This window comes from Arvicanthis niloticus, chromosome 11 (assembly GCF_011762505.2).
Source record: "Arvicanthis niloticus isolate mArvNil1 chromosome 11, mArvNil1.pat.X, whole genome shotgun sequence".
Lineage (NCBI taxonomy): Eukaryota > Metazoa > Chordata > Mammalia > Rodentia > Muridae > Arvicanthis > Arvicanthis niloticus.
This window is the reverse complement of record NC_047668.1, coordinates 14,503,515-14,529,708: the sequence shown is the minus strand read 5'-3', so window position 1 is coordinate 14,529,708 and position 26,194 is coordinate 14,503,515. Positions and strand designations below refer to the sequence as shown.

The window sequence follows — 26,194 nt, the reverse complement described above, 5'->3', positions numbered from 1 at the left end:
CCCCAACCATAAAATCTATTTTCATTCCTCCTCCATACCGTAATTTTGCTACTGTTGTAAATACCTGATATGCCCTTGGGGAAGGGGGCATTTGACACCCCCCCAAAGGGGTTACACAGTCCACAGGTTGAGAACCATTTTCTAGATCCAAAAAAGAAAGAAATGCAAGCAGTCTAAATGCTAGAATCAAAGATACAAAATCCAGCGAGCCTTTCCTGCCAAAGACAATGAAAACGAATCAAACCATTACAGAGGAGACTGAGTTTATTGAACATGTATTTACTAAGTCCTCGCTTGCTATATGCCAGGCATTAGGTTAGGTGCTGGGAATATGTTGCATGGATCAAAAACGTACAAAATCCCTGTCTTCGTTGAACGCTCTAGACGTCATAGGCTACAAGACAACAAACATAATAAATAAAGAAATGACATTGTAAGTTAGAAGGTGGGAAATACTAAATAAAACAGAGCCACGGGTGGGGGAATGGGGGGAGGAATAATAGTTCTTCCTGGACACTTTCCAAAAACCGATTAAAGGAAAAAGTATCAACTTCTTTCTTGGAAAGTCTGTATGCCCGAACAAGATGAAGTAAAACACTTTCAGGTCCGTGCTGCTTGTGGGATTCTAGCAGGGAAACTGAAGAGGTTTGAAAGATGGGGAAGTAGCAGCAAAAACTAACATGGCTAACTTTTGTAAAATAGGTGTTTCCTACAGAGTTCTGGAGGAGGCGGCATCTGCGTCCTGCAGTGGGAGACCCTCCCACAGTTTTAGGAAATTCCACAGCTCTGGCCGCACTACCAGCCAGTTGCTGTCAAGGGTCAAAACAGCTAAAATGAGGCTGGCAGTGCAGACAATGTAGAAGGACTCCAATAGCTCTGAGGTCTTTTTATTTTCATCTCTTTTAAGAGTACAGCATGCTGTTCTTTGTTGTGAACGGTGAACGGTTAAAGGGAACATGGATGAAAGGGGGCTGTCTGCACTTCCCACCCAACTGCTTACCATGCACGTGGTAATCCTATACCAGCAGGCTTTGCTCCTCCCACAGAGTTAGCAGAAGCTAGTGCTAAATTACCAGGAAGCTCTATGTCCCTTGATTTAACATCAAATTTCAATACCAGAAAAAAAAAAAAACAAACTATCTGTCAAGTTTTATTCTCTGGATAATTAGGTTCCCCAAGTAAGAAGTAAACGTAGAGCATAAATACTGGGGGTCATCTTCGACAAGAGAGTCATTGATTTAGCAATGACCTTCAGAAAGAACAGGCTGTAGGACCAGGAAAATGGTGCATCCACCGTGGGACACTTACAAATATCGATCACTATGACAGCAGCCCTTTCTAGAGGTGATAATGTCATTAGGTCGTTGTAATTGTCCAGTCTAGGGTTAACAACATCTGGAAATTGTTCAGATATTTCTCTTTCTTGCTGTTAGGTTTTCAAGGGTGCCTCTTCGTGGCATCTGTCACCGATTTCTTTCTTTGTAAACCTCCTCCTTTCAAATCAGGACGTATACATAAAGTGCAAATAAGAGGCAATCCTGGCCTCAACAGCCATATTCCCAAATCTATCTGTTAAACCGCTGGCCAGCTAGGATGTCTGCAGGTATTTCTGGAGTTAGCAAATGAATTCATTTGGCAAAGAGAGTGTCTGAAGATCAACGCAGTCCCGGCAAGAAAACAGGAAGTACCACAAACAAGGTGGGGAGCTGAAGGATGCAGGCAGTAGGGGGATTGTACAGACTCTTTGGATCTTGACACTCAATACTTCAAGAACTGATACTGAATGAATGCAGCCAGCGGATTGCACACCACAGTCAGTCTTTAGCAAGAGCAGATTCAGTTTTTCCTGGGTTGGAAACAGGGAAAAAAAAGTTAGGGAGTCAAATTTGATGAATTATGTCAGTCAACAAGTCTGTCTGTCTGTCTGTCTGTCTCACACACAGAGAGACACACACACACAGTAAACAATATCCCACCATCCTACTTTATAGAGCTAATTGACCCCAACAGAACTTTGCACAGCTGTCTTTCTTGGCATTTGATAGGTACAGAGGTCAAATAGGTCATGAGTTATGTCAACTTCTTTATATGAACACACACTTTCTTTATTTGGCAGGGGAAAGAATGGTACCCAGGACATGCCACATGATAACAAAGCACTCCAATTCCGAGCTTCATCTCCAGTTCTCCCTGTAAGACTTCTTAGGAACTCGATTCAATATATTAACGTTCAGTTACTCGAAAGGATACAGGACACAGCAGTTCCTGTAGTCAGAGGGCCAGAAACTTGTCTTTTCATGAACCAAGTTGGTAGGATTAACTGCTTTTGTACAACTTTTTGGGGGAGGCAAGACATTACAGTGGTCGGGCTGACCTCACGTTCACGAGCCTCGTGCCCCAGCCTAGAGTGCTATTCTACCATTGCTTAGCTTAGAGTCGAGAAGCATGACTTATAAATACTGGCTGCAGATGACAGGAAAGACGTCAAATCATATCCGTTTGATAGTGTGAGAGCCTTGCTTCTATACTGAGCCACAATCCCATACCGATTTAAATTAACCATTGGAGCTGGGATCTGTTATATTTTCTATATAAATGCCACATTTGTGAACAAATCTTTTATATTGCATATGACTGATTAACATTCACAATAAAAAGTTAATTATTTCTATCTATTACAAACACTTGGATCACACAATCAATGGGCATCCGGAGGGAGAATGTCCCCTGCATTTCCTTCTGATTCTTTTAAGAGCATGAAGTCCAAGGTTTTAGATATCATTATATATGAAGCTAAGTCACAGCTGAGATTAGACTGTGTTATTACAAAAGATACAAAACTAAAGTCGTAGAAAATGGCCAGACACTTACTAGTTAAATTCCTGAATTTCTTTTTGGCTTCTGCCCTTTCTTCAGCATCAAAGTACCAGACGGTCATAGCGTACCTGTGGAAAAAACGTGCTGTTAGAGACCACCAAAAGCTTCAAGCTCACTCTGTGAAGCTCACAGTAAAATCATTTTTAAAACCACCACTATTTTAATTTACAAGTATCTCCTTGGATTCAATTCTATATAAATGTCATATAACACAGGTGTTCCAGGGACTGCCAGGTCCTGTTCTGAGCGCTGGGAACTCAACGGATGCTATCCCTAGAAACTTCTCTTAAGAGCTTGGCCTCCAGCGGCTGTTTGGATGGGGACGTGTAAGCTGCATAGGAAGGACTGGAAGAGGCTTGCCCTGCTAAGGATGGAGGCTCAAGACGATGGGAAGGGAACAGAGAAAGGGAGGTAACATTTGGGAGAAGCTTTCACTCAGTTCAATACTGATTGATACCTTTGGGTTTTCCACTGCTCCTGCTACTTGCTTTACCTTATCCATGGGATACACTGTAATTGGAGCTATCTCATGCTTGGACTTTTAAACCTTTTACTTTTATAATTATTATCAGGCACAGCACTTTCCATGGCACCCCATCCCATCCCCCATTCCCCCCCCAAGGGGTTTCCAATTACTTTTGCTCACGTTTGGGCTGGGAAGTAACTAGAGAATCCTGCCACAAAACAGGGTCCTATTACTGAACCCCAAAATCAGGCCACAGGTAGACTTACGCAGCAAGGACTAGTGGCCTGTTTATGCAGACCATGTCACAGTGTGACAGAGCCTCAGATCAGGATGCCTGTAGGGCTATGCAGAAGGCTAAGCCTGATAGTGCTCAACCCCATCCTTCCACAGCTTTTCCCACCTCAACGTCCTTCCCAGTACAAGCCCCACTCCGCACGACTCTACTCTCTGCCTGGCCCACGGTATGGGGACGAGAAGGGAGAATTCAAGGCAGAAGAGGAGATAAATACTTCCATCGGCTTTCTAGATGGAAATTAGATAATTCTAAGATGTTCAGTGACTTTAAAACTCTGCTTATCCATGTGCCAAGGAAGAAAGGGAGGGAGGGAAGGAGGGAGGGAGGAAAAAGGAAAAGAAAGAAAAGAAAAAAGAAAAAAGGTTTTAAGAATATTGAAGGCCGGGCGGTGGTGGCACACGCCTTTAATCCCAGCACTTGGGAGGCAGAGGCAGGCTGATTTCTGAGTCCGAGGCCAGCCTGGTCTACAGAGTGACTTCCAGGACAGCCAGGGCTATACAAAGAAACCCTGTCTCGAAAAACCAAAAAAAAAAAAAAAAAAAAAAAAAAGAATATTGAATTGTAGGTCTGGGGTCTACTCAGTCGATAGAATGCTTGTATTGTGTGCATAAAGCCCTAGAATCAGAAACACACACACACACACACACACACACACACACACACATATATATATATGCCATGGCACATGCCTATGATCTCAACACTCAGGAGTTGGAGGCAGGAGGATCAGAAACTCAAGATCATTCTCTTCTATATTGTGAATGAGTTCCAGTCCAGCCCAACAAGAGACCTTGTCTCAAGAATGGATGGATGGAGCAAGCAAAACTCTAACATCCAATTGTTATGGCATGGATAAGGCTAGCCCGGACAAACTTTAAGCTACAGAAAGAGTTGAAAAGGAAGTAAATTCAAGACAAATCACTCTTTCTTTTCCCAAGGTTCTTTTTCACTTGAACTGATTGAACTGATTCACTTCTTTGAGTAAATTTAACTCAAAGAAGCAGAACTTTTGACACATGGTAACCATGTGTCAACCAGAGCTCAACCTTAGCTCTGTCTCCCCAAGGCTTTTGAGACTAGGTCTCACTTAGCTCACGTTTCGTTGAACTCTCAATCCTCCAGCTTGAACTTCCAAGTGCTGGTATTACAGGAGTGTAAGCCCAGGCAACTCTAACTTTTTTCTTAATGGTCAAGAAGGAAGGGACAGAAGGATAGGAGGAAGCATTCTGAGGAACTGAGACTTCAGTATTCGCAACTCACAGAATAGGAAGTTAACAGTTACCTTAAATTGAAGTTAGATTTGTATGCTAATGAATCCTAAAGGGGCCCCTTCAATTTCTATCACTTCAATCAGGTTCACCTATCAGTTTTGGGGTGTATCCTGTACTTCCTTATACAGGACATTAGTTTTCAGGGATCTGGGGTTCATATGCACCCTGGAAAAGTAGCTGTGGCCCCAGCTCTTACCTGGTGGCATAGGAGGGCTGAACTTCATGTGGATTCCTGCGGTCTGACCAGAAGAACAGGAGTCTATCAAAAATGGGCTCCACGTCGGCTACAAATGATTTTCCTTCTGGGAATATCCGCAGGACGCCTCCGTGTAACTGAAGACCAAGAAGACGATTAGTTACCTCCTGGTCTCACATGAGGTTTACATCAGCAATGATGTGTTAGCTCCATCCCGGAGAAATAGCACGTACCTCAACTTTAAGTAGGTTTCATCCCACGAATATTTACTCCCCCTGGTACTTAGCTATAGACAGCTATATTCAACTTCAGCTCAGCATCTTCCCATTCCCACAGCCATGAAGGCCACAGACAGGAAATAGAGGACGGGCAGAGAGCACCACACAAAACTGTCTATGTCAGACTGCTTCAACCCGACAAGCGCAAGCAGACAAATTCTGAGCAATTTCATAGTGCCATCAAATATTAAGTCTAAGCACGCCTCCCATACGGCTGCTCCTGCAATAGCAATTTATAGCCATCCTCTGAACTCTTCAAGTGCCCTCTGACCCCGCTGACCGGGCACTTCCATGACCTCTCATACCACGCTATCTACATCTTTTTGGACATCTATCACTGTCTTCACCCGCCTTTTCTTTTTCACACGTATAATCTACTTGTCCTACTGAAACAATTATCTTCTGGGTAGAAATCAGGCTTCACATGTCAATGTTTTACACAACAGTCTCACACTGGCGGAAACTCAAAGGCTTCACATGTCAGTGTTTTACACAACAGTCTCACACTGGCGGAAACTCAAAGGCTTCACATGTCAATGTTTTACACAACAGTCTCACACTGGCGGAAACTCAAAGGCTTCACATGTCAATGTTTTACACAACAGTCTCACACTGGCGGAAACTCAAAGGCTTCATATGTCAATGTTTTACACAACAGTCTCACACTGGCGGAAACTCAAACCTTTGTTGGTGTCACTCGTCCTTGCTTATTATTGTTGTCCCAGTAACTGTGCTCACAGTAGCATCTCAGAGGATACCTTTAAGCCCTAAAGGAACTGTTCTAGTCTTACTACCAAATGGAGAGGAGAGACACAGTATCACATTACAACAGCCGGAGTCCACACTAAGGAAAGCAGATGTAGATACAGAAGGTTCCAAAGCTCGATGAGCTATAAAGTTCTCGGACCTCACAGACTCCTAAATCATTCTTAATGTCCAGAGAACTTTACATAGACGCCACATCTCTATCATCTACCAAACAAAAGTAAGCCACGCAAACCTCTACCATTCACAGGCTACAACGAATGCCACCCCCATGGGACATATCATCCTGAGATACAGGACTATGTGGGATGTCTCTCAGGGACAGTTTTGATATCCCACCACTCTGTTTTTGTGGAATTCTCTCAGGGTTGCTGCTGAGAGGGAAAGGTGTGTATCATATGCGGAGCTGGGGGTCTCATCAACTCTGCACCTCATTGTTCAACTACCTCCCTTCACTAACCCCTGACCACAATCACCCTACCCCCACCACCACACTAACTCTAGAGCCACTGTTCTTAATCTTTTCAACTTTGGCATTAATTCCATAAATGGCAGGAGGTACAGGGGGTGGCAGGGGAACATAAAACAGTGGAGACTGCTATTAGGAACCATAACTCTCCTAAAGTTACCAGAGGTTTCACCTAATTGGCAATGGTATGCTCTTTTGATCTGAACTTTCAGTACACTCCTATTGTACCTTCTATAGCATACAACTCTCCAAGTTTCCCCTCCCAACTCCCCCCAACACCTCCCCTCCCAAACACATTATTTCACAGTACCTTGGCATCCCAATTCTTATTCAGGTAGTAGATACAGGTGATACAGCGGCCATCACCATTGGGGTTGTCCACATGGCGAACATAACCTGTTCCATTTCCTGGATAGCAAGCCACCATTGCCTGTGGAGACATCCCAAAGATGCTGTTTTTAAAAAAGCTTAGTTTCCTCCTACAGCAGACATATACAATACGCAAATTTGGATTACAATCAGTACATAAAATTAGCATGAGGTCATCTTTGGTATGAAAGCTTAACAGGCAGGCCCCGCCTTAGGACTTGGTGCAGGGTAAGCGATCCAGTAATATTCCCACATTCTAGAACATTGAAAACTTCTTAAAGAAACCCATCTGCATCATTGACAAGATGCTTGCCTCTCTTTAATAGTTCTTTTTGGAAAAGCAGGTTCCAGGTTCCCATCTGAGCCCCCACAAGACCAGAATCCAGGGATGTGAGAGGCGGGCACAGTGGGCACAGAGATGTAAATGTCTGCACTTGGAAGCTGGGGCAGCAAGCATGAGGCCAGCCTGGCCTACATAGGGAGACCCTCTCTAAAAACGAAGGAAGGCCAGGCGGTGGTGGCGCACGCCTTTAATCCCAGCATTTGGGAGGCAGAGGCAGGCGGATTTCTGAGTTCGAGGCTAGCCTGGTCTACAGAGTGAGTTCCAGGACAGCCAGAGCTACACAGAGAAACCCTGTCTCGAAAAGCCAAAAATAAATAAATAAATAAATAAATAAATAAATAAATAAAAATGAAGGAAGGGAGAAAGTGTGCAGAGAGGGAAAGACAAAAGAAAGAATCTTTGGTGTGGGGCTTAGGGACTGTGCTTGGTTGGCAGTGCCCGGGAGCTGTGGAATCATGCTTGTTTTCTTACAAAAACCCATATTTGATTCGAAAGGGAGTAAAAGTCAGACTTACTCAATAAAAGGCTTAGGACCACAAGAAGAGAGAAGGGTCAGCGGGAAGCTAGACCTTAACATTAACGAGTCAACACAGACAATATAGGGAGATCTCTTTGAAGGTGACAAAAAAAAAAAGAAAAGAAAAAAAAAAAACCTTTATATATGGTACCAGTGAACTTGTAGATGGTTCTTTGTTGAAACCAGAGCCCATGTTACCCAGATTACCAAGTTTTCCTTCCTCTGCTTTGAAAGCATACTTTCAGACATACTTAGGGGGTCTGGGTTGTAATATTCCTTGATAAATAGCAAGGTTACTTCATGAGTAAAAGGACTAGTCCAGAACGGCCCCAAACTAAGCCACTGGCAGTTCAGTGAGCTGACTCCCAGTAGAGCCTGCAAACAGAGCTGGGCCTCACATACAGTGCGTGCTAGAAGTTGAGTCGTGGCCTGGCTTTGCAATGAACTTGAAGTTTAAATCAGAGGATATCTGAACTCTACATTCCTCACAACTAGTAATCCCTCGGCCTGCCTGAGTGAGAGCCACTGTGCTGTCACGTGTAGCGTGAAGGTGCTCTGTTAGCCTGAATGTCTCCTTGGAAGTCGGATTTTGAGGTGACTGTAATAAGGATTTGACAAATTATGGTATTACCAAATAGATGGTAGATGGTGGCTTGGAAAAAAGGTGATTGCTGGCGTGGCCGGAGAGGAAGAGACAAATGACATTGTTGCCTAGAACACTGGTAGGGGATTACCTAGTTAGTCCTGGAAGCAGCAGTCAGAAGTGTAAGGGCCAACAATGAAAGTCACGTAGCACAATTACTTCATGATTTCCCCACCAACCCAGTCTCCCCACTATTGGGGGGGGGGGGACCTAAAACTTAAAAAAAAAAAAGCCTGCTGTCAGTCAGCCTTTTAGCTTTATATTCCAAAGCAGCTCTGCTCCCAGAAAAGGTCAGTGGTCTGGATGTCTGCCATCCACCTCATCCACAGCCCACTGTGATCCCAGGCTCCTTCCTGTGATGAGGAGGATGGGCTACACGGTTTCTATCAATTGCCGATTTGACAGGATATAGGATCACCCTGGAGACAGATCTCTGGGCATGTCTGTGATGGATTTTGTAGATTGGGTTAATTGAGGTGGGAAGACCTGTCCTAACTAAAAAGGGAGAAACTGAGCTGGCCGCCAGCATCCTTCTCCCTCTGCTTCCTGACCGTGGAATCACCGTGACCAGCTGCTTTGAGCTGCGCCATGACTTCCTGCCACGACGCACTGTGCCCTGGGACTTGAGCCAAAATAAATCTTTCCTTCCTCCAGTTGCTTTTGTCGGGTGTTTTGTTACAGCAACGAGACAAGTAATTAGCACAGTCCTCCGCCGTCCAAAGAGAGAGAAGACTCGGTCTAAGCTCAGCATACTGTGAAGAGAGCAGGGTCTTAGAGGCCATTAAGAAGCACGAACAGGCTTTAGAACTCAGCTCGAATTAAAATAAGGCAGGAAATACAGACAGTTCCCACAAACACACCCTCCACTAACTGCTGCAGGTATAGAAGAGAGAATGTGCCCGGCACAGCTCCTTGTGGACTTACCACTAGGGCACCCTCTTATTGTGAGCGCACATGCCGTGAAGGGAAGGAGGAAATCATTTTTCTGGCCAGAGTGCAAGTCACCCTCTCTCTGATTCCAGAAGCCATGTGCATCACGTTTAAACAATGGGAGGAAACCACGGGAAGCTCAAAGGTCCCGCCGCAACCTTGCTGACCAATTGTACCACTGAGGTTCCTGGCTGAGTGCCATAGGAGATGGGTTTTGGCTCGGACCCATTCCCAACTGTCTGCTGGTCCATGCCAGGATCTCAAACTGTGAAGCTAAGGATGCACTGGTAGGCAAACCTCAGTGAGGAGTCATCAAGCCAGCGCCAATTTGTGCACGGGGCAGTAACAGACTCCGGAAACTGATGGGTTTATCTGATCTGTTATCTACACCTCATCAAGTCTGTAGAAGGAGCCAGAGTGCAGGTCTGAGGGAAACACTGAAACACTTCATTGTTTTATGGGAATGAGGAAGGTATCTTATTATAGGGGTTTTTTATTGGCAAAAACTTCCTGGCTTGACCAATACTTGAAATCTACAACAGTTTAATAGCACATCAGTGTCCCTGTGGTAACATGGTCACTGTACCCGGTTCTAGTACTGAGTTTGCAGATGAATCAGCATGTCCTCTGATTCTGCACGTTCTCGGATGCATCAACGGCCCCGGCACTGGCCCCTGCACAAACCCCCATCCCCAGAGGCCTCTCCACAGCTCTGTAGCAACAGGAAATGAGAGGAATGAACCAGGTGTTCCCGAGCTGGCTCTACACCAGAGATATGTGCTTTAAGACACTTCCATGGTCACGTTCAGGCAAGAAGAAGTGCACACACATAGAAGAACTATAGCAGAACCCAAGTATAAAATCTACTTTATGAATGCCACCAGGAGAAAAGAAAACCATGCATCTACTAGGGGCTGTAGGAGAATTATAAAAACAAACAAAAAACCAAGTTCAGAGATCAAGCCCAGGTTGTACACTCCAAAGTCTCAACTGGATGTTCTAAAGCAACCAGCCACAGCCTAACTAAGGATACAGTTTTAAAACCAGTATCAACAATTTCAACTGTTCACTCGGCAACAATGATCGTTCTCAGACAGTACACTTAGTACTTCTCTAGAGATCATGCTGCAGGCAGGGGATGAAGGCAAGCGGTAGAAGTCACCCCTAACATGCATGCATGACAGCCTAGGTTTAACTCCTAGCCCTCAAAAAGAAAGAAGCTATGCCATGTGTTTTTATGAAAAAAAAAATGTGTGTGTGTATATATATATATATATATCACATATAAATGTATATATATTATATAGGTGTGTATAACACACACACACACACACACACACACACACACACACACACACACACTGCTCAGGACTTTGGAATCAGATTCCTAAGTAGAACTGGATCTTTACAAATGCAAAGTTGCATTTTATGCAAATTTTTACTGAGCAAATTTTTTTTAAAAAATAATCATTTCATTTATAAAAATCACAAGTAATATACATATAGTGTTTAAGCCTGACACAGTATCTCACACCTGTTACTCAGTTCCTGAGGAGGCTGAAGCAGGAGCCTCACACATTTTAGAGTAGCCTGTCCAACAAAAGGAGATACGATCAATAGGAGAAACAACAAAAAGCCAAACTAAGAACCGTAGAACTTTAAAGATATCTGGCTGAACAGCCTTTAAAATTTGGTCTACTAACAAACTGGACCTCTTAGTTACTAAACAAATACTAGCAAAAGCTTTTCAAGAATGTTTTTAAAATCTTCTTTTTCAGGGATTTAATATTATTGCTTAATCACATCTCTATGGGTGGGAAAGGACTGGCCAGGAGACATTGGATCCCACTGAAATGGGAGTCTTCAAGATGCTGTGAGCATCTGTTAAAGAGAGGCTGCCTGGAGAAGGAGCAGGAGTGGAGGGAGGAGGAGGGAGAAGAGGAGGGAGAGAGGGCAACAATGAGGGAGAGAGGAAGAAACAGCTTCTGTGCATAGAATAAATCCAGTGAATGCAGCACAGCCTAGGCACAGAGTTACCAGTGCTTAAATCTCTTTGTACCTCAGCTAACTCATCTGTAAAATGGGTTTAAGGAAACCGAACTAAATAATCCATGTAAAACTCATAGCACAAGATCTGGGATTGCTTTCATTGGCCACAGGGACCCTTTCTTTCTTACCCTCTCTACCCTAAAGCACAGCCACACAGAGAATCAGACACATCAAGAATCAGGAGAAAAACAAGGAAAGCACACACTTCATTAGCTTGGACAAAAGCCCAGTGGGAGAGAGTCACTGCTAAGTTTTGTGGCTTGTAATAGTCTCATTGGTATTCAGGTGACAAGGGCTAGGTAAATGTGGTGGCAGTGTTTTAGGGTTTGTGAGCCAGGAGTGGAAGTCAATACCTGGGGAGAAAGGTTTGTGTTCAGCGCGTATTTTAACTCACACAATGAATGTGGACGGTGAGCAGGGCCAGCCGACACACGGAGGCAGGGGCAGGGCGATCATTGGCTGCACAGAGGCCTACATGGCAAGCAACAGCCCTAAGCTTGAATTTCTCTTATTAGAAAAGAAAATAAAAATCTCTGGATATCCAAATGCTTTCTGCAATGGTCTGACCACGAAGACCAGAGTGAACCGACAAAGTAGAAGAGGCACCCTCTTTGCAGGGTTTGGTTTTGAATGTGTCTTTTAACTTAAAGACAACTGAAGCTGGCCTGTCAAGTTACACTCTCTGTATTTGGCTCTGACACTGAGTAAAAGAACTCCGAATACCCTTTACAGATTAAATGCAGAGAGAGAGCCTGAAGCACTGACTAGAACTGCTGGCTTTAAGCCCTCAGTCACCATCCTCCGCCATCAAGGGTTTGTGTTCTTCAAGGACACCAAGATTAAGTTCCTACAACATTAATGGCTTGAGAGCAGCAGTTGACTCTGGGAAATATGACTGCCACCAAGCCAGGCTACCCAGGCTCTATCTGTGGGAGCCACAAGGAGAACAGAGAGATTAAATTCCATGTGTTGTCCTCTGACCTCAACGATGCACACCTCGGCATGAGTGTGTCCATACACATTCGCATGCATGCACACACATGCTCGCGCACACACACACACACACACACACACACACAAATTAATGTGAAAGCCTCTTCATAAGATGGCAACAGTCATGCAAAGCCTTTTCTAAGCTTAAGAAAAATGTCACCAGCACAAAGTTCACAGTAGCCACCAGCTGAGCCAGCATATGAAATGGAACAAAAAAGGAAGGTCTGGATGTGAGGACAAAACCACACTCAAAATGTTTCAGTTTGCCCCCCACCCCCAGTGGCTTCTTAAAACTCTTTTCCTATTATGGTGTGTGTGTGTGTGTTCATGTGTATGTGCACTCAGAGGCCAGAGGACAACTCCTTCCCCATGAGTTCCCAAGGACTAAACTCAGGTGCTTAAGTTTGGCAGCAGCAAGCTCCCTGACCAGGTGAGCCATCTCATGCCCAGCTTCAGAAGTTTTACAAATTTATTTTCACCACTTACAGGGTAAAGAAAGGAGCTGTAGGCAACTCAAGCACTTGGAGAACACAGGTAAGCGAGGGCGCAGACTGTCATTAGTTAGACTGTCATTAGTTATCTTAGCATCTTGCTTCGAGCCCTTCCATTTCCTCTCTTCGAGTGCCTCTGGTTAGAGACCAACGTGACCAAATGAGGGGGAGACAAGAAAGTGCGGTTTGGTGGGCAGCAACATGGCTGTGTCCAGCTCCCCAAAGTTTCAAGATGACAGAGTCCAGTGCGTGTCAGGTTCATGGTCCTTTCAACACACTCCAAATCCCTCAGGTTCCCTATTGGTCCAGTCTCACAAGGAAAACTCCTTCTGCCCTCCTCACACGCCCGATGTTCACACTAAAACCAGAGCCATTCCCCAAATGCACACGCCCAGCGTACTGCTACATATTAACTTCACTGCAGTGCAGCGTGGTGCTGTGCGTGCCCTTCCACCTGAATTGCACAACCGAGAAGGAACTTCGGGACTTCTGCAAACGGGTGTTACAAATGGCTGAGTTCCTTTGAAGTGGGTCTGCCTGCCCTTCCTGTTCTGTCAGGGGCGCTGCACCTGGAAGGGCAGATTAATTCACCATCTTCACTTTCCAGCCACTCCTCCGTGAACTTGGCCCTAGCTTCCAAATCATACAAACACCAGCAATTATGCAGAAGATAACCTTCTGTGTAATTGTTCTGTGGTATTGATGATACAGCTAACAGGTACCAAGTGCCACAGTCTTTTGAGAAATTGGGTCCCGCTCCACACTCTGAGACAAAACACTCACAAGAGCACACAGACACACACAACACACATATGCCCACAAGTCTGCACAAAACTACGGGAGACCACAAAACTGTAATATCTAATGGTATCTCATCAAGATTCCACTGCGGAGGGTCCCCACTCCGTGCACAAAGTTCTGAGTGAGTCACTCTCCCATGGGAAGCCACTGAAACTCTCAGGAGACAAGGAACTTAAGAGACAATCATCATTCCTTTCTCAGCTGTAGCTAATTCCTTGGCTTGAAGGGGATTCTTCTAAGTCCTGCAATTAGGCACAGTAAACAGGCCTGGCAGCATCCACATAGCAGCGCAGGCTGCCTGGGTTTGGGAAAGCAGCCCTTCCCGTGGAGGTCTGGCTCCGGGCCAGCTGGGAGATGACTGAGTGACAGGGCTACGTGCGCTTCGTGAGAGTGGCAGCCAGCCCACACCCGAGCACACCGCCAGGCAGTCAGGGGAGGGAACAGACTCTGGGGAGCCCTGGCTCCTCCCCCACCGTTCTCCAGTCACCAGAGAAAGGCTTTCAGCAGGGGCTTCCTCCTGGCAATTACAAAATCAGCCAGTCTAGCAGGCTGCAGGACACTAAGACAGTTAACCATCTCCTTCCCAAGGCTTTGGCCCAGATGTTAGCAGTTGTCACTTCCTATAGCCTGATGGGCCCAGGTGGCACTTCTACAGAACCTGTTTAATTGCCTGGTTACTGGAAGGGTGAGCAGAAGCTGTACTCAATGCTGTTGGCATGTTCTCAGAGGGAGTCATTGACCCTGGTTATTATATGGACCTAGAGGTTACCAAGTGTCCCCGGAGAACAGATCCATTAGTCACCCTAAAGGCAAAGTGGGGTTAGGACTGACAGCATTTAACTTCCTTAACGTGAGACACAAACATCAGAAAAATCAAACTTCACCTGTAGTGCCCTAAAGATCATACACAATATGGAAAGGCTCTGATGTCGCTGTAAACGTAGATAGGAGAATCCTACATTTGCTTTTCGGAACTTAGGAAAATGCATCTGCTCAGTTAAAGACACCACGCACCAAAAGACAGTGCAGCCAGAACTCAGGAAACGCAGTGCACACATGCAGCTACCACACAAACACTCATGCAGCACTGACCGAGTCCCTGATTGTAATGGGTACGTTGCAAGTACTGACACATTTGCACCAGGAACCCATCAGGAGGGCACTCATCCTTGCAGCAGAAGAAATGGAGGCAAAAAGGAGTTAAATTCTCCTTGGGTCAGTCTGGCTGAAGACTATGAGACTGGAATCTGAAGCTTAACAAGAAAGCTGTCTAAGGCGCAAGGCTGACTAGCTTGTCCCCAAACTTTCCGGGTGAATTATGGTCTTCTGTTCTATGTAAGGTACAACTCCAGGACTCACCTCAGGTACCAAAATACATGCTCAAGTCCTCCACATAAAATGGTGGAGTTCTTGCACTCACTCGGCCTACGAGACTCCCCTCCCCCCCCCCATATTCTATAAGTCATCCTGAGGTGACTTCAATACTTTATAAAATGCTATGAAAATAGCTGTCAAACTCTATGGCTTAGGAAATGACAAAAAAGATCTAGACATGTTCAGTGCAGAACCATCTTTTCCCAATATTTTCAAACCAGTTGAGATTGAATCTATTCCCCATTTCCCACAGAGACACAAAGTCATGAGAGACAACAAACAAACAAACAAAAACCAAGAAATGAGTGTGCTTGAAGTTACTTATAAATTATAAGCTGAGGGCAGAGCCAGAGGTAAAGGAAATCGCCTACATCTTCTGGCAAAGCAGCGCTGGCCGAGCGGTTGTCTTGGCTTCTGTTACCATACCACAGAGACAACCCCAACCCCACCATCAGGTTGCGGCTGCCCCAGACAGGCAGGCCCCTGGGCTTTTCTCCCCTCTCCTTTCCCAATGCCCCAGTCCTCATGTTAGCCCAGGGCTAACACAACCAGCTATGTCGTCCTCTCACGGTCTAGACGTTGGGGGTTTCTTTCTAGCACCCTCCTTCATTAGGTCATGTCAACACAAGCTATGGTTCCCAAACTGGCTTCAAAGTCAGCTGATAAACAGCCAATTCAGAAAAGAAAACTTCTTTTTTGAGGAAACATAAAAGTTCATTTCCCCTGGAAAGAAAACGAGACGCACCAAGTAAAAGCATCCCAGGGAAGAGATCAATTTTCCCTGCTATGGCATAAAGCTGGTTCGAGAGACTTCTGAACTCTGCTACTAGGACATTAATTAGAATTCACAAGACAGAACTTTTACAGTCATGTTAATTAGAATTCACTTGAAGCAGACTGCCAGCTTAAAGGAGGGGCTTAAAGGAGGGCGGACATCCAGAAGATCTTTAACAGGAAACAGGGGTAGAAGGGTGGCTTCTCAGAGAGAGATGCCTCAACGGTTTTGAGGAATTTAAAGGGAACTAGAAATAAGAATGCCTGGCTCCAAGTCAAGCAGTTAATTCAATAGTCCAGAAGCTCCTCAAAGACTGCTACAGTCCCATCTGACAAGTATAGGGAACAGCCAGGTATGACCCCACACACTTGTAACCCTAGTATTTAACAGAAGCCTCAGGTCCAAGGTCACAAGTTCAAGGTCAATCTGGGTTTACTCCTTAGACCTATCTTAAAAACAACAAAACCCAAAAACAAATGTGAGAACTGAGAGTTAGAGACTCCAGGAAAGCACTGTATGTTAGAAGTAGGTGAGAGCCAGGGTTCCAAGACACAGACTTCCCACCATTCAACACCAAAATACTAGGGAAAGTGTTATCTGAAATGAGTGCTATTCTTTCTAGAGGGACCAGGAATGCAATGGCCTTCCTTCAACTTCAAGAGAAGTAGGGTATATCAGGTCAAGCCTGTAATCTTAGCACTTGGGAAGTGGAGAGAGAAGATCCCCCCCTACCTAATATCATAGTGAGTTCAAGGCAGCCTAGGCAACCAGACTGTCTCCAAACAAACAAAACACCACAAAACAAGCAATAAAGAAAGAATTCTAAATTCTTCTGAATTACTAAATATACCTTCCAACCCCCAACCAGAAGAACAAACAAACAAACAAACAAATACCGAGGATATCCATAACTAATCAGGAGGAAGCAAAATGGCAGCCACGCCCTGATTTCTACTGAATCATAACTTTGATTCTGGTCAAAAGATTTCAGGGCAGAGAGTTCCAAACTTTGGCTTTCTCCATGCCCTTTATAGCTAGGCATCTTTGTTCTGGAGGGCCAGGGATTCTGGGCTCCTAAGTGGTACCCATAGTTGGAATACATAGACGATGATAAGTTTTCAGAGACACAGCTGTTTGCAAGACACTGCTTTCAGATTTGCAATCACCAAAGTGACTATGAATCTTTTTTGTCCCTTCCTCCTAATCTGTGGTCATCATAATTTACTTTCCCCTTGATTTATAAAAAGGGAGGAAATCAATTCCAAGCTTCCTTCCAACTATAGTCTGAAAAATAAAGTTGATTGGCACAAATAATAGAAAAGCCATAGACATGTATGGCGTGGTTGCTCCCCCAAGATCTCACAAGGAATTTAAAAAATGCTTGTTCCCTGTTAGCTTTAGCAACAAGTGAATAAGCTTGGATTTGAACAGAAGAACCGGGAAAAGGCCCACACTATTCCGCATGGACTTCCCATGGTAGCTCTCACACTAGCATACCAGGGATTCACCCAGAGACTTAGTAGGTCTAGAGAAACCCAAGAATATGTGCTTAGAGCCAATGCTGATACCAGCCCAGAACCCCTGAGAGCCACAGCTATTCTAGGCCAGAACTAAGAGTGTGCAAAGCCTCCCTTTAAATGCTTGAAAGTGAAAAGGAACTGGTTAGCAGTGCACTGGTTAATTTAGGGTGGTGAACAGAAAGCTTTCTGTACAAGCTTTTCTTCCTCCATCCTGGAGCAAGCAGTAAACACCCAGTTGTTTCTTTTCAGCATGCTGTCCATGCTAGGTTTTGCCTCTGAGGACAACAGCCAGGCCAGGACTGGGGTCTGACTCTAGGAACAAGTCTGCTGGTCTCAGGAATCAACTGTTTTCCTTCTCCGTGGGAAATCTAATCTCAATTTTCATCTAATTCCGTCTACTCTTGGAAGCAGGTAATACTGTACCTGTCTTACAGATGCAGAGAATGGGCTCAGAGAATAGATTTGCCCAAGAGCACAATGAAATAAATGAGATAAAATAATATGTAAGGTTTCCATCTAATGCCCAGTAAGAGATGCCACCCAAATCTAAATTAAAATGTAAAAGGAAAATGTTACTCAATCACAGAGGAGTGGGAGATATTCTGAGAGACCTCCTTGCCAGGGGCAGAGCTATGATCAGAACTTGGAAACACTAAGCCTTGGGTGTCTTATTTCTCTGAGGCAGATCTGTGAAGAAGCTGCTAGGATACAGGAGTTGCACAGAATTTCCCACTGGAAGACAATAAGTTGCAAAGTTAAGGTTTGCATTTGGAATGCTTCCTTATCCAATGAGAAACCATGATGCAAACTCTTTTGTCTCTTAGCGAAGTATATGTGCTTTAAAAAAAATTACACATACACACACACACTTACGTCCACTGAATTCAAAATTCCTTTCAAAGATGAAATGAAGCCAACCATCCATAACCCTAAGGAACTATATGCACAAAGCACAGTGGTCTCTGAGTTCAGGGAGTTCTAAATTGAAGGGAGGCAGAATAATCAACCAAATGAACGTCCTGGGGCCATCTAGGTAGGAGACAGAGGACAGACTTCCCAAGACAGGCATTACAGGGCCTGGGAGCTACAGAGTAGAAGACAATGGAGCTGCTAGCTAGCTGTGCCTAGCAAGTCCCGTTCTAGCATTGCAGGGTATAGGATGAAGGCAGTTGGGGAAGATTAAGTATAAAAGGGCCAGGAGGTCAGACAGAAAAGGCCTCTATGATTCAGCAGAGGTTCAAAGGGTTGTTACAGTGGACAATGAGAAGGCAACGGCACTGGTTATTATCCTGCTTTTAAGAATGGGAACTCCATAACTAGTGGGGAGCCTGCATAACCAGATTCTAGCAACCGCAGAGGGGAGGGGTTAACAGAGAAGGTGAGAAGCAAAGGCAGCCACTCTTCTTCCTTAAGGATGTCTACTGAAGAAAGAAAATTCTAGTTGAGAAGGAAATCAGGAAAACTTGAAGTTCCACAGTGCAGCTGTGAACTACAGCAAGGGCCCATGGGCCCTCTGTGGACCCAAAGGACCAAAGATCCTGTGTGTCCCTGGCTAAGTGGTGAAAAGGGGTTTAATGGTCCATTCAAATCACTCAAATTAACCTACAAAACAAGATGAATATGAAAGAAGTTGAAGAGTTTTTGTTGTTTTGTTTTGTTAAAAAAAAAAAAAAGTCATCAAATTGGCAAGATGGGGGATTGGTTTTGCATACAGTCCCTGAAGTTGGGGTGAGCTGGAGGGAGGCACTTTATTCATCTACTGAATATCAGAGACAAGCTTAGGACAACACAGGAACTACACCTCCCAACATGCCGACAACTTCACGGTCTCCTATTGAAGTCAAAACCAGATTGGGAAGGCACTTGGAACTGAGTTTCCCATTTTGTCTCCTGACTGCCAAATAATTCAGACTACCAGTACATCCTTCAGTCATAAATATTTGGAGGTTATTTTTATTACATGCAATATTTTAGTTATTTTTCTGGTTGATGTGACCAAATACTTGACAAGAAGAATCTTAAGATAGGAAAAGTTTGTTTTGGATTAAAACTTGAGGGAATTCCTGGCCAGGGAAGGCATAAAGGCAGGAGTGGCAGGTGCTGCTCAATTGCCTATGGCCAGGAAGCTGAGAGCAGACAATATATGAGGGCTTCTAAACCACAAGAAGACCCTCCTCCGGTGGCCCACTTCCTGCAGCAAGGCTCCACTTTCTAAAGGTTCTACAACTTTACAAAATGGTGCCAACTCGGAATAAGTGTTCAAACACATAAACTTATGGAAGGGGTAGTTGACATCAAAGCAACAACTGATGTTTACTCTAAAACTTGGGCAACATTATCGATGTGCCTTCTAAAGAATCAAAAAACTGGCTTGCCTTAATAAGGATGTATCAATACCGTTCTGAGCATAGGGAACACCGCAGTTCAAAACCTGAGGGGCTACATTTTACAGTGTAGAGCAGGGTTCAGTAAGGCTGAGATGGGGGTGGGGGGGTGGGGTAAGAGATGCACAGTTCACCAAAACCACGGGCAGAAACTCATCTACAAATGAGTATCACTGGGGGGGGGGGGGGGAGGTAAACTGAAGCAAGTGCTATCCTGGTTGAAGATAGAAATAACCAAGAAAAAAGGATACAAATCCTATGTATAATTAACTCCACTGATCTCACTTGGCAAACACCCACAGAGCTACAAATCCAAGCCAAATCAATGGTTCCTGGCCATCTGCCAAAGTTGAATTCTTTAGTCTGGCATCATAAAATGATCTGTCTGTTGTATTTACAATACCAGGGCCTCTGGATTCAGCCACCCACTGGGCATCCCTGGCAGATACCCAGCAGAAAACATCAGAACTATCATTACTGTCAGAACATGTGCATTTGACAAACACCAGAGGAGAGTGACGGTCTCTCGGAGCATTAGTTAACAGCCACAAAGTGCTGCTACAAAGGAATCATCGAATCTGTGGCTAAGATAACTTAAAAAAAAATGATAGCCTTGTCCACAGGATGAACGTATTCACTACTCTTTGGTCTTCAATGGGCACACGTCAAATGTTTACCCAGCACCAGAGAATTCAGCCAAAAGTAGAGATGCCAAGCTGACCAAAGTCCCAGGCGAGCCTTCTGAGCCTTGTCTTGAAGGACACTTGAAGATGCTCACCAAGCAGTTCTGTTCAGTGAAAGTCTTCAGACCTCAGCATATTGTCCCCATATATGGCGTGCTCCCAGGATACAGTCCTGGGATGCAAAGCTATTTTTATTATTAGGAAAAATTAGCTTTCCTAGCCGGAGTCAGGAGTCAGGAGAGAATTTACCAAATTTGCGTAAGCTGTCAGAAAGAGAAATTGTCCCCTGACATCCAAAGGCCGGTTACAGAGATATGCAATGTAATCCCACCATAAAGGTGCTTAGCATTCTAAGTCTGAGCCATATTTAAAAATCTCAAATAAAATACTGAATTCACATGGCAGAATTCACCAGCCAATCCTGGGCCACATGACCCATGACCAGATTGATGACCCAGAACCAGCCTTTGAGGCATCTGTTCCCATAAGCCCTTCTCGGGGACTGATCAAGGACTCCTGGAGAGACACCTCTCTTCCTGGATGAGGGACCAGATACATACACACACATGCACACACACATAGTAGGGGCTGTAGAAATGGCTTCACCACAAACAGGAAGGACTCCTGAGTAGCCACACAGCTTCTTTTATGTTCCTCAAGTGTCATTCAACAACACAGACCATGAAATCTCCCTCATCAAAGACAGGATTCCCTCTCACCGAGGCTGTGTTCTATAAATGATTTCCTCAGACAGCTTAACAATTTGACCACAGAGATACTACAAATCTCTGCTCTCTAAGGATCACACCTTGTCACGAGCTCCGGCAACCATATTTGTGACACATAATTTTATAGGCCTGCACCACCCATCAAGACTCATAGCTCCCCAGAGCTAAGGTCAAGACAGTCCAGATTTCTCCTGGGCAGTGGAAGTGGGATTCTGGACTGGTGTTCAGGCTTCAGGCCATCTTGACCTAACAGCTGAAGCAGCCATTGGGAGGAATTACTTGAGTCATGTGTGCGGAACAGCAGCAAAGGCTCGCTTAGAAGGATGGAGGGGAAGAAATACAGAACAGAAACAGAGAAAAAAGAAAGGTCTTAAAACTCAGAGAGCTTGCACCAGCTGGGTGTGAAGGCTCCATATTTATGGCCCCAGTCCTCTGAGACTCCTGACTGCATTTCTGTATCCTGTATTTCTGCCTGTATCCTGAGAGAAGTCAGATCAGAACAGCATCCCATTTTGTTGAGAGTCATTTCCAACCTGCATAAGTTCCTTCAAGTAACAAGCATTCTTAACACTACCAGAAGAGCGGGCGGGCCAAACAGCTGCTCCACAAGGGGAGGCAAGCCCACGCCCCCCAGGCTACACACTCTCTTATTCATTAGCCTCCTGCTATTCAGTCCTCGGTATTGTCTCCACAAAATGACTGACCTGTCTGCTCACAATATAACCTTTTTACCACCATAGGTGCCCTGGTCAGGGTCCTAACAACCAGTCTAAAAACAACACTGGAAAAACTAACCCAGCACTTCACTTGCACCTCAAACGCACTCAAGTGGCCCACTTCCACAGTGTGTTGTGTGTCTTATGGCTTGAGACACAGTTAATGAGGAACTAGACGATCCTACAGTTCATGTCTATTTGTGAGTGTAAGTTGCCTCACAGGAGTCCTGCACAGAAACTCAGAGACACACATGCACATTTGGGGTGCTAAATAGGAAGGCCTGAGGTTACGAACAGACTGAAATCAGACCAATCTGAGGGAGAATCTCAGACCTCACCTAGAGCTTTTAAACAAGGATGAAGACTGGAAATTCTAAGAATTTTACATGTATTGTCATAAAGGTCTTGCTCCCAAAGCCTTTGAATTATTAGTATTATTATACACTTGATAAGACCCAAGTGACTTAACTTATCTAAGGCCACAAGGCTTAGTAACACCAATCTTCCCCCAACCCCCTTCTAAAACTGCCTCTGGCCCCTGACCATGTGAGATTCTGGGTCTATTATTTAAGTGCTTGGTTCGTTTTTTTGGGGGCTGAGGCTCAGAAAAGTAAGTAAAGTTAGTACAGCGCTGAGCAGAGCACCAGGCAACTCAAGAGTTCCCAACTCTGAGTCTACCGTGAATGCTTCAGGCAAAGGGACATTCGGTTCTATAAATTACACGTTCTCTGGAAAACAGCCATTTGCAAGCTCTAGGCAGCCAAAGAAAAAGAAGCAAATTATAAGCAGTATTTATCTTGGATATGGGCTAGATCTCCAGCAGGGAGTAGTAACAGCTAACCATTGCTGCTTGGAAAGCAATGGCCATATTTGAGGTTAGGGGGCGCCATGATACTCCTATAATCCTCGGGACCTCAGGGACTCCCTTTCCCCAGAGGGACTCTAACTCAAAAAACCCCATTTCACCACAGCAGAGGCAAAGCAGACCATTTCTAACACAGAGATATGTTACACACACACACACACACACACACACAAACACACACACACACGAATACTAAGAGATCTCCCACAGTTTAGGTCCAGTAAATATTCTTATTTATTCCCAATACCTTTGCAATTCTGCTCACATTATTCAGTGACCTTTACAAGTTCAGTTTAAAGAAAAAAAAAAAAAAAAACGTAACGAGGGCATATGCATCTGTAAGTACAATGAATAGAAATTTAAAGAATATTTTTAAAAAAACAGTCTAAACTAAATGTACAAATTGGCAGTTGCCAAAATAGCCTGGTGAGAGGGAGCTCACGCTAGCCTGTCTACATGTGTGCATGTTTGAAATTCCCTCAATCAAAAGTTATAAATAAGTTGAAAATCAGTACAAGTTTTCTCCATGAAGAAAACAATTTTCCCCTGGAACCATAAGCAGGAAATTAGGTCTATCTATATCAGTACTGTGGGAAGCAGTACACGATGAAGGACACTGAGGGAGGAAAGGCACGTAAGAAAGAAAACAGGCCAAGTGAAAGGAAGCGAGGGTAGCCCCTATAGACAGGATGTGCCTTGACAATGCATCACTAGCAAACTCCAAGTAAGGGACCCGAGGCCACAGGCAGCCTTACAGAAGTAAATCAAAGTTTTACATAAAAAAAAAAAAAAAAACTATCATAATTGTTTGTTGAAACTTGGTTTTTTGTTTTATTTTGTTGTTGTTGTTTTGGTTCTAATTAGCCAGGAAATAGTCCAGTCTAGAGGTGGACTTTGTAAAGGGCGTGAAGGAGAGCTTTGTGCCAGGAACAGTCAAGACAGCCAGAATCTGGATAAGGAAAGATGCCTCTTCCATGGGTAAGACAGATTTTCTCTTTTCAATGCACCATCACCTTCTTACACAGTTAACTGAAAAGTTACTTGGTTCACCCCAGGATCTACAGAGCCTGCCTTCCTTACCCTGGATGACAAAGTACTTTTTTCATTCCTTTTGAATTAAATTCTAGCTCAAGGTCCTCCTGCCATCCACTACGTCAAAGCTAAATAATAAAGTATGTTATCATTAATTCTAATGTCCCTCAGAGGGGGAAACATTATTCCTAAACCACTGAGGAGAAATTCTTTAACAGCTAAGCTTGGAAGAAACTTTACAAAACTGATAAAGTGTCATTTGGCCTTCCAGGTTAAAGCTACAAGTACCTCCCAGTACAGAGGCTAAGCCCAGGGTTATTTAGTGCAGAAACACCCCTGATGAAAACGCAGATGATCGAGTCTACCACCAAGCTGACGGAAGAAAAAAAAAAAAAAAATACCCTGTCATCATTCTCTAACAGAATTCAGGTAACTACTCCCAAGTCAAACTAACATTCAGAATCCAACAGTTCCTCAAAGATTTACTTTGGATCCATTCATAACTCATCACACAGTTGCTTTCCATCCTCCTAGCCTGACAGCAACCTGCAACTTCCTACATCTCGACCCTTCCAGACATTTCCAGTTGACCACTTGCTTTTTTTTATAAGGGTGCTCTTTCCAGCTTTGGGGACAAATAAGACTACAGGAGTATTATTAAAGAGAGGCACATGGGTCAATGCTCATGGTTCCTCGGCTTCTAGCATGCTCTACCTTGCTGGACTTCAGAAGAAGTTTTCATGATTCTGAGAGTGCCTTGTCCTGCAACAACATAGGGGGCAAATCACTCTGAATTGCTCCTGGAGAGAGGGTTTGACTATCCTTATAGGAAGAAATGGCCAGGAGCAAGAGACTAACCCAAAGTAATGTTACATGCACTGTCTCGGCTCCTCCACTACCCATTGGTCTACCTGCCAACCTACCTGTAAATGTTTTCAAGATAAATCATTGGCACCCACTGCCCCACTACCGGCTATGTGAACAAAACAAGGTTTCTACCCAGAGGTACTTCATCACTCGCTTCGCATGGACCTTATCAGGTTGTTTGAGTGGACTTTGTCATGAGTTCATAGGAAAAGAAAGGCGATGCCATGGGGTTCAGTACTTGGGCTGAGGGGTCTAAGAGAATTGTGGGACCCAGCGCTCAAAGGTTGCGCAGAGAAGTGGAGTCTTACTTAACCTTTTCGTATCAAACTCTTCCTTCCCACCCCTACCAAACTCTACAAGCCAATTAACACAAAGGCAAAAATTACACTTGCCTCTAGAAGAGTTAAGAGTGCCTCTGGCTACTGTGAAGGGCAGTACCGGGTGGCTTTAAAGCAGGCACTTTGGATCATGGACATGTGTGTCGAAGTGTTTCGAATATCTTTTCCCTCCACCAGCCAGTCGTGCTTGCGGTCATCACCAAAACCAGAGCAATTCTTTCAGAGTCAGCAGAAGCTCATCATCAGGAGGCACCTGAGCCCCATAACGTGGACTTTTGCTTAAGGAGTTAGGCCGGGAGGTGGAAGGGGACGCAAGTTGGGCAGATAAGGCAAGCTGACTTCTTGGTTAAAAACCAAAGTTCGCTGCAGCCCAGCGAAGGCGACACTACACTCCGAAGGAAGGCTTCCCGTCCCCTGCAGCGCAGCTGTGACTGGGCACCCGCACGCATCCTACCTTGGACCGCTCCTTGACATAGTATTTGCCCAGACGGCTCCCGCAGTACAGGACCAGCCTGTCGATGAGGGACAGGAGGAAGTTGATGGCCTCGCAGCCCTCCTCGTTGCCCCCGATCCACGTGATCTGGTCGCCTCGCAGGTGCCGCTTGGAGACGCCGGCGCGCGGCCCCGCCAGCTGGCCGTCACGCAGGGCCCCGTTGTAGTGCAGCTGCTTGACCCGTTCCAGCACGCAGTCGCCCACCACCTCGCCTAGGAAGTTGTCCAGGTAGCAGAAGCCGACCTCGTGCAGACAGGGCACGATGTACTCCAGGGCGATCTTCTCCAGATCCAGCCTCATGATGTGTCCCAGAGGCATCTCGCCCACAGAGCCGAGGCCGGGGACCCCCAGGGTGCAAGCACGGAGGGCTTGCCCAGCGCGAGCGCACAGCGAAGATGCGGAGAGCCGGGCAGGGGGCTCTCCCACCTGCGGCGGCCACGGTCCCCGAGCCACTTTAGCTCCAAAGGCGGGGAAAGTTGCTCGAAACTCTGAAGAGAAGGGAGCCCCGCTCTGAGACCGGTGAGAGTAGTGCAGGGCTCCGCCACCCAGCGCCGGACTGGCCCAGTGAGAAGTCGGAGGGCCCCTTTTGGAGATGCAGAGCCACCGCCGCGGCGGCCGCGGCCGGGGGAGGAACAAGAGGAAGCCCCGCCTTGACCCCAACGTCAT

General features: G+C 45.2%; 1 protein-coding gene across 1 annotated transcript; it reads right to left on the bottom strand.

Moving 5' to 3' along the window:
• Positions 1-246: 246 nt before the first annotated feature.
• On the bottom strand, positions 247-26,194 carry Egln3 (egl-9 family hypoxia inducible factor 3). The gene is made up of 5 exons (XM_034514518.2): positions 25,490-26,194; positions 6,928-7,047; positions 5,106-5,242; positions 2,872-2,945; positions 247-1,846 (listed from the first exon to the last, which is right to left on the bottom strand). The coding sequence occupies exons 1-5, from the start codon at positions 26,192-26,194 to the stop codon at positions 1,815-1,817; spliced, it is 1,068 nt and encodes a 355-aa protein (XP_034370409.1). The 3' UTR covers positions 247-1,814.

Coding starts and splice junctions, on each gene's coding strand:
- Egln3 (XM_034514518.2), bottom strand. CDS start 26,194: ATGACGTTGGGGTCAAGGCGGGGCTTCCTCTTGTTCCTCCCCCGGCCG. Junction 7,048..25,489: donor ATGTCAAGGAGCGGTCCAAG/GTAGGATGCGTG, acceptor ATGTCTCCACAG/GCAATGGTGGCTTGCTATCC. Junction 2,946..5,105: donor CAGCCCTCCTATGCCACCAG/GTAAGAGCTGGG, acceptor TTTTTTCCACAG/GTACGCTATGACCGTCTGGT.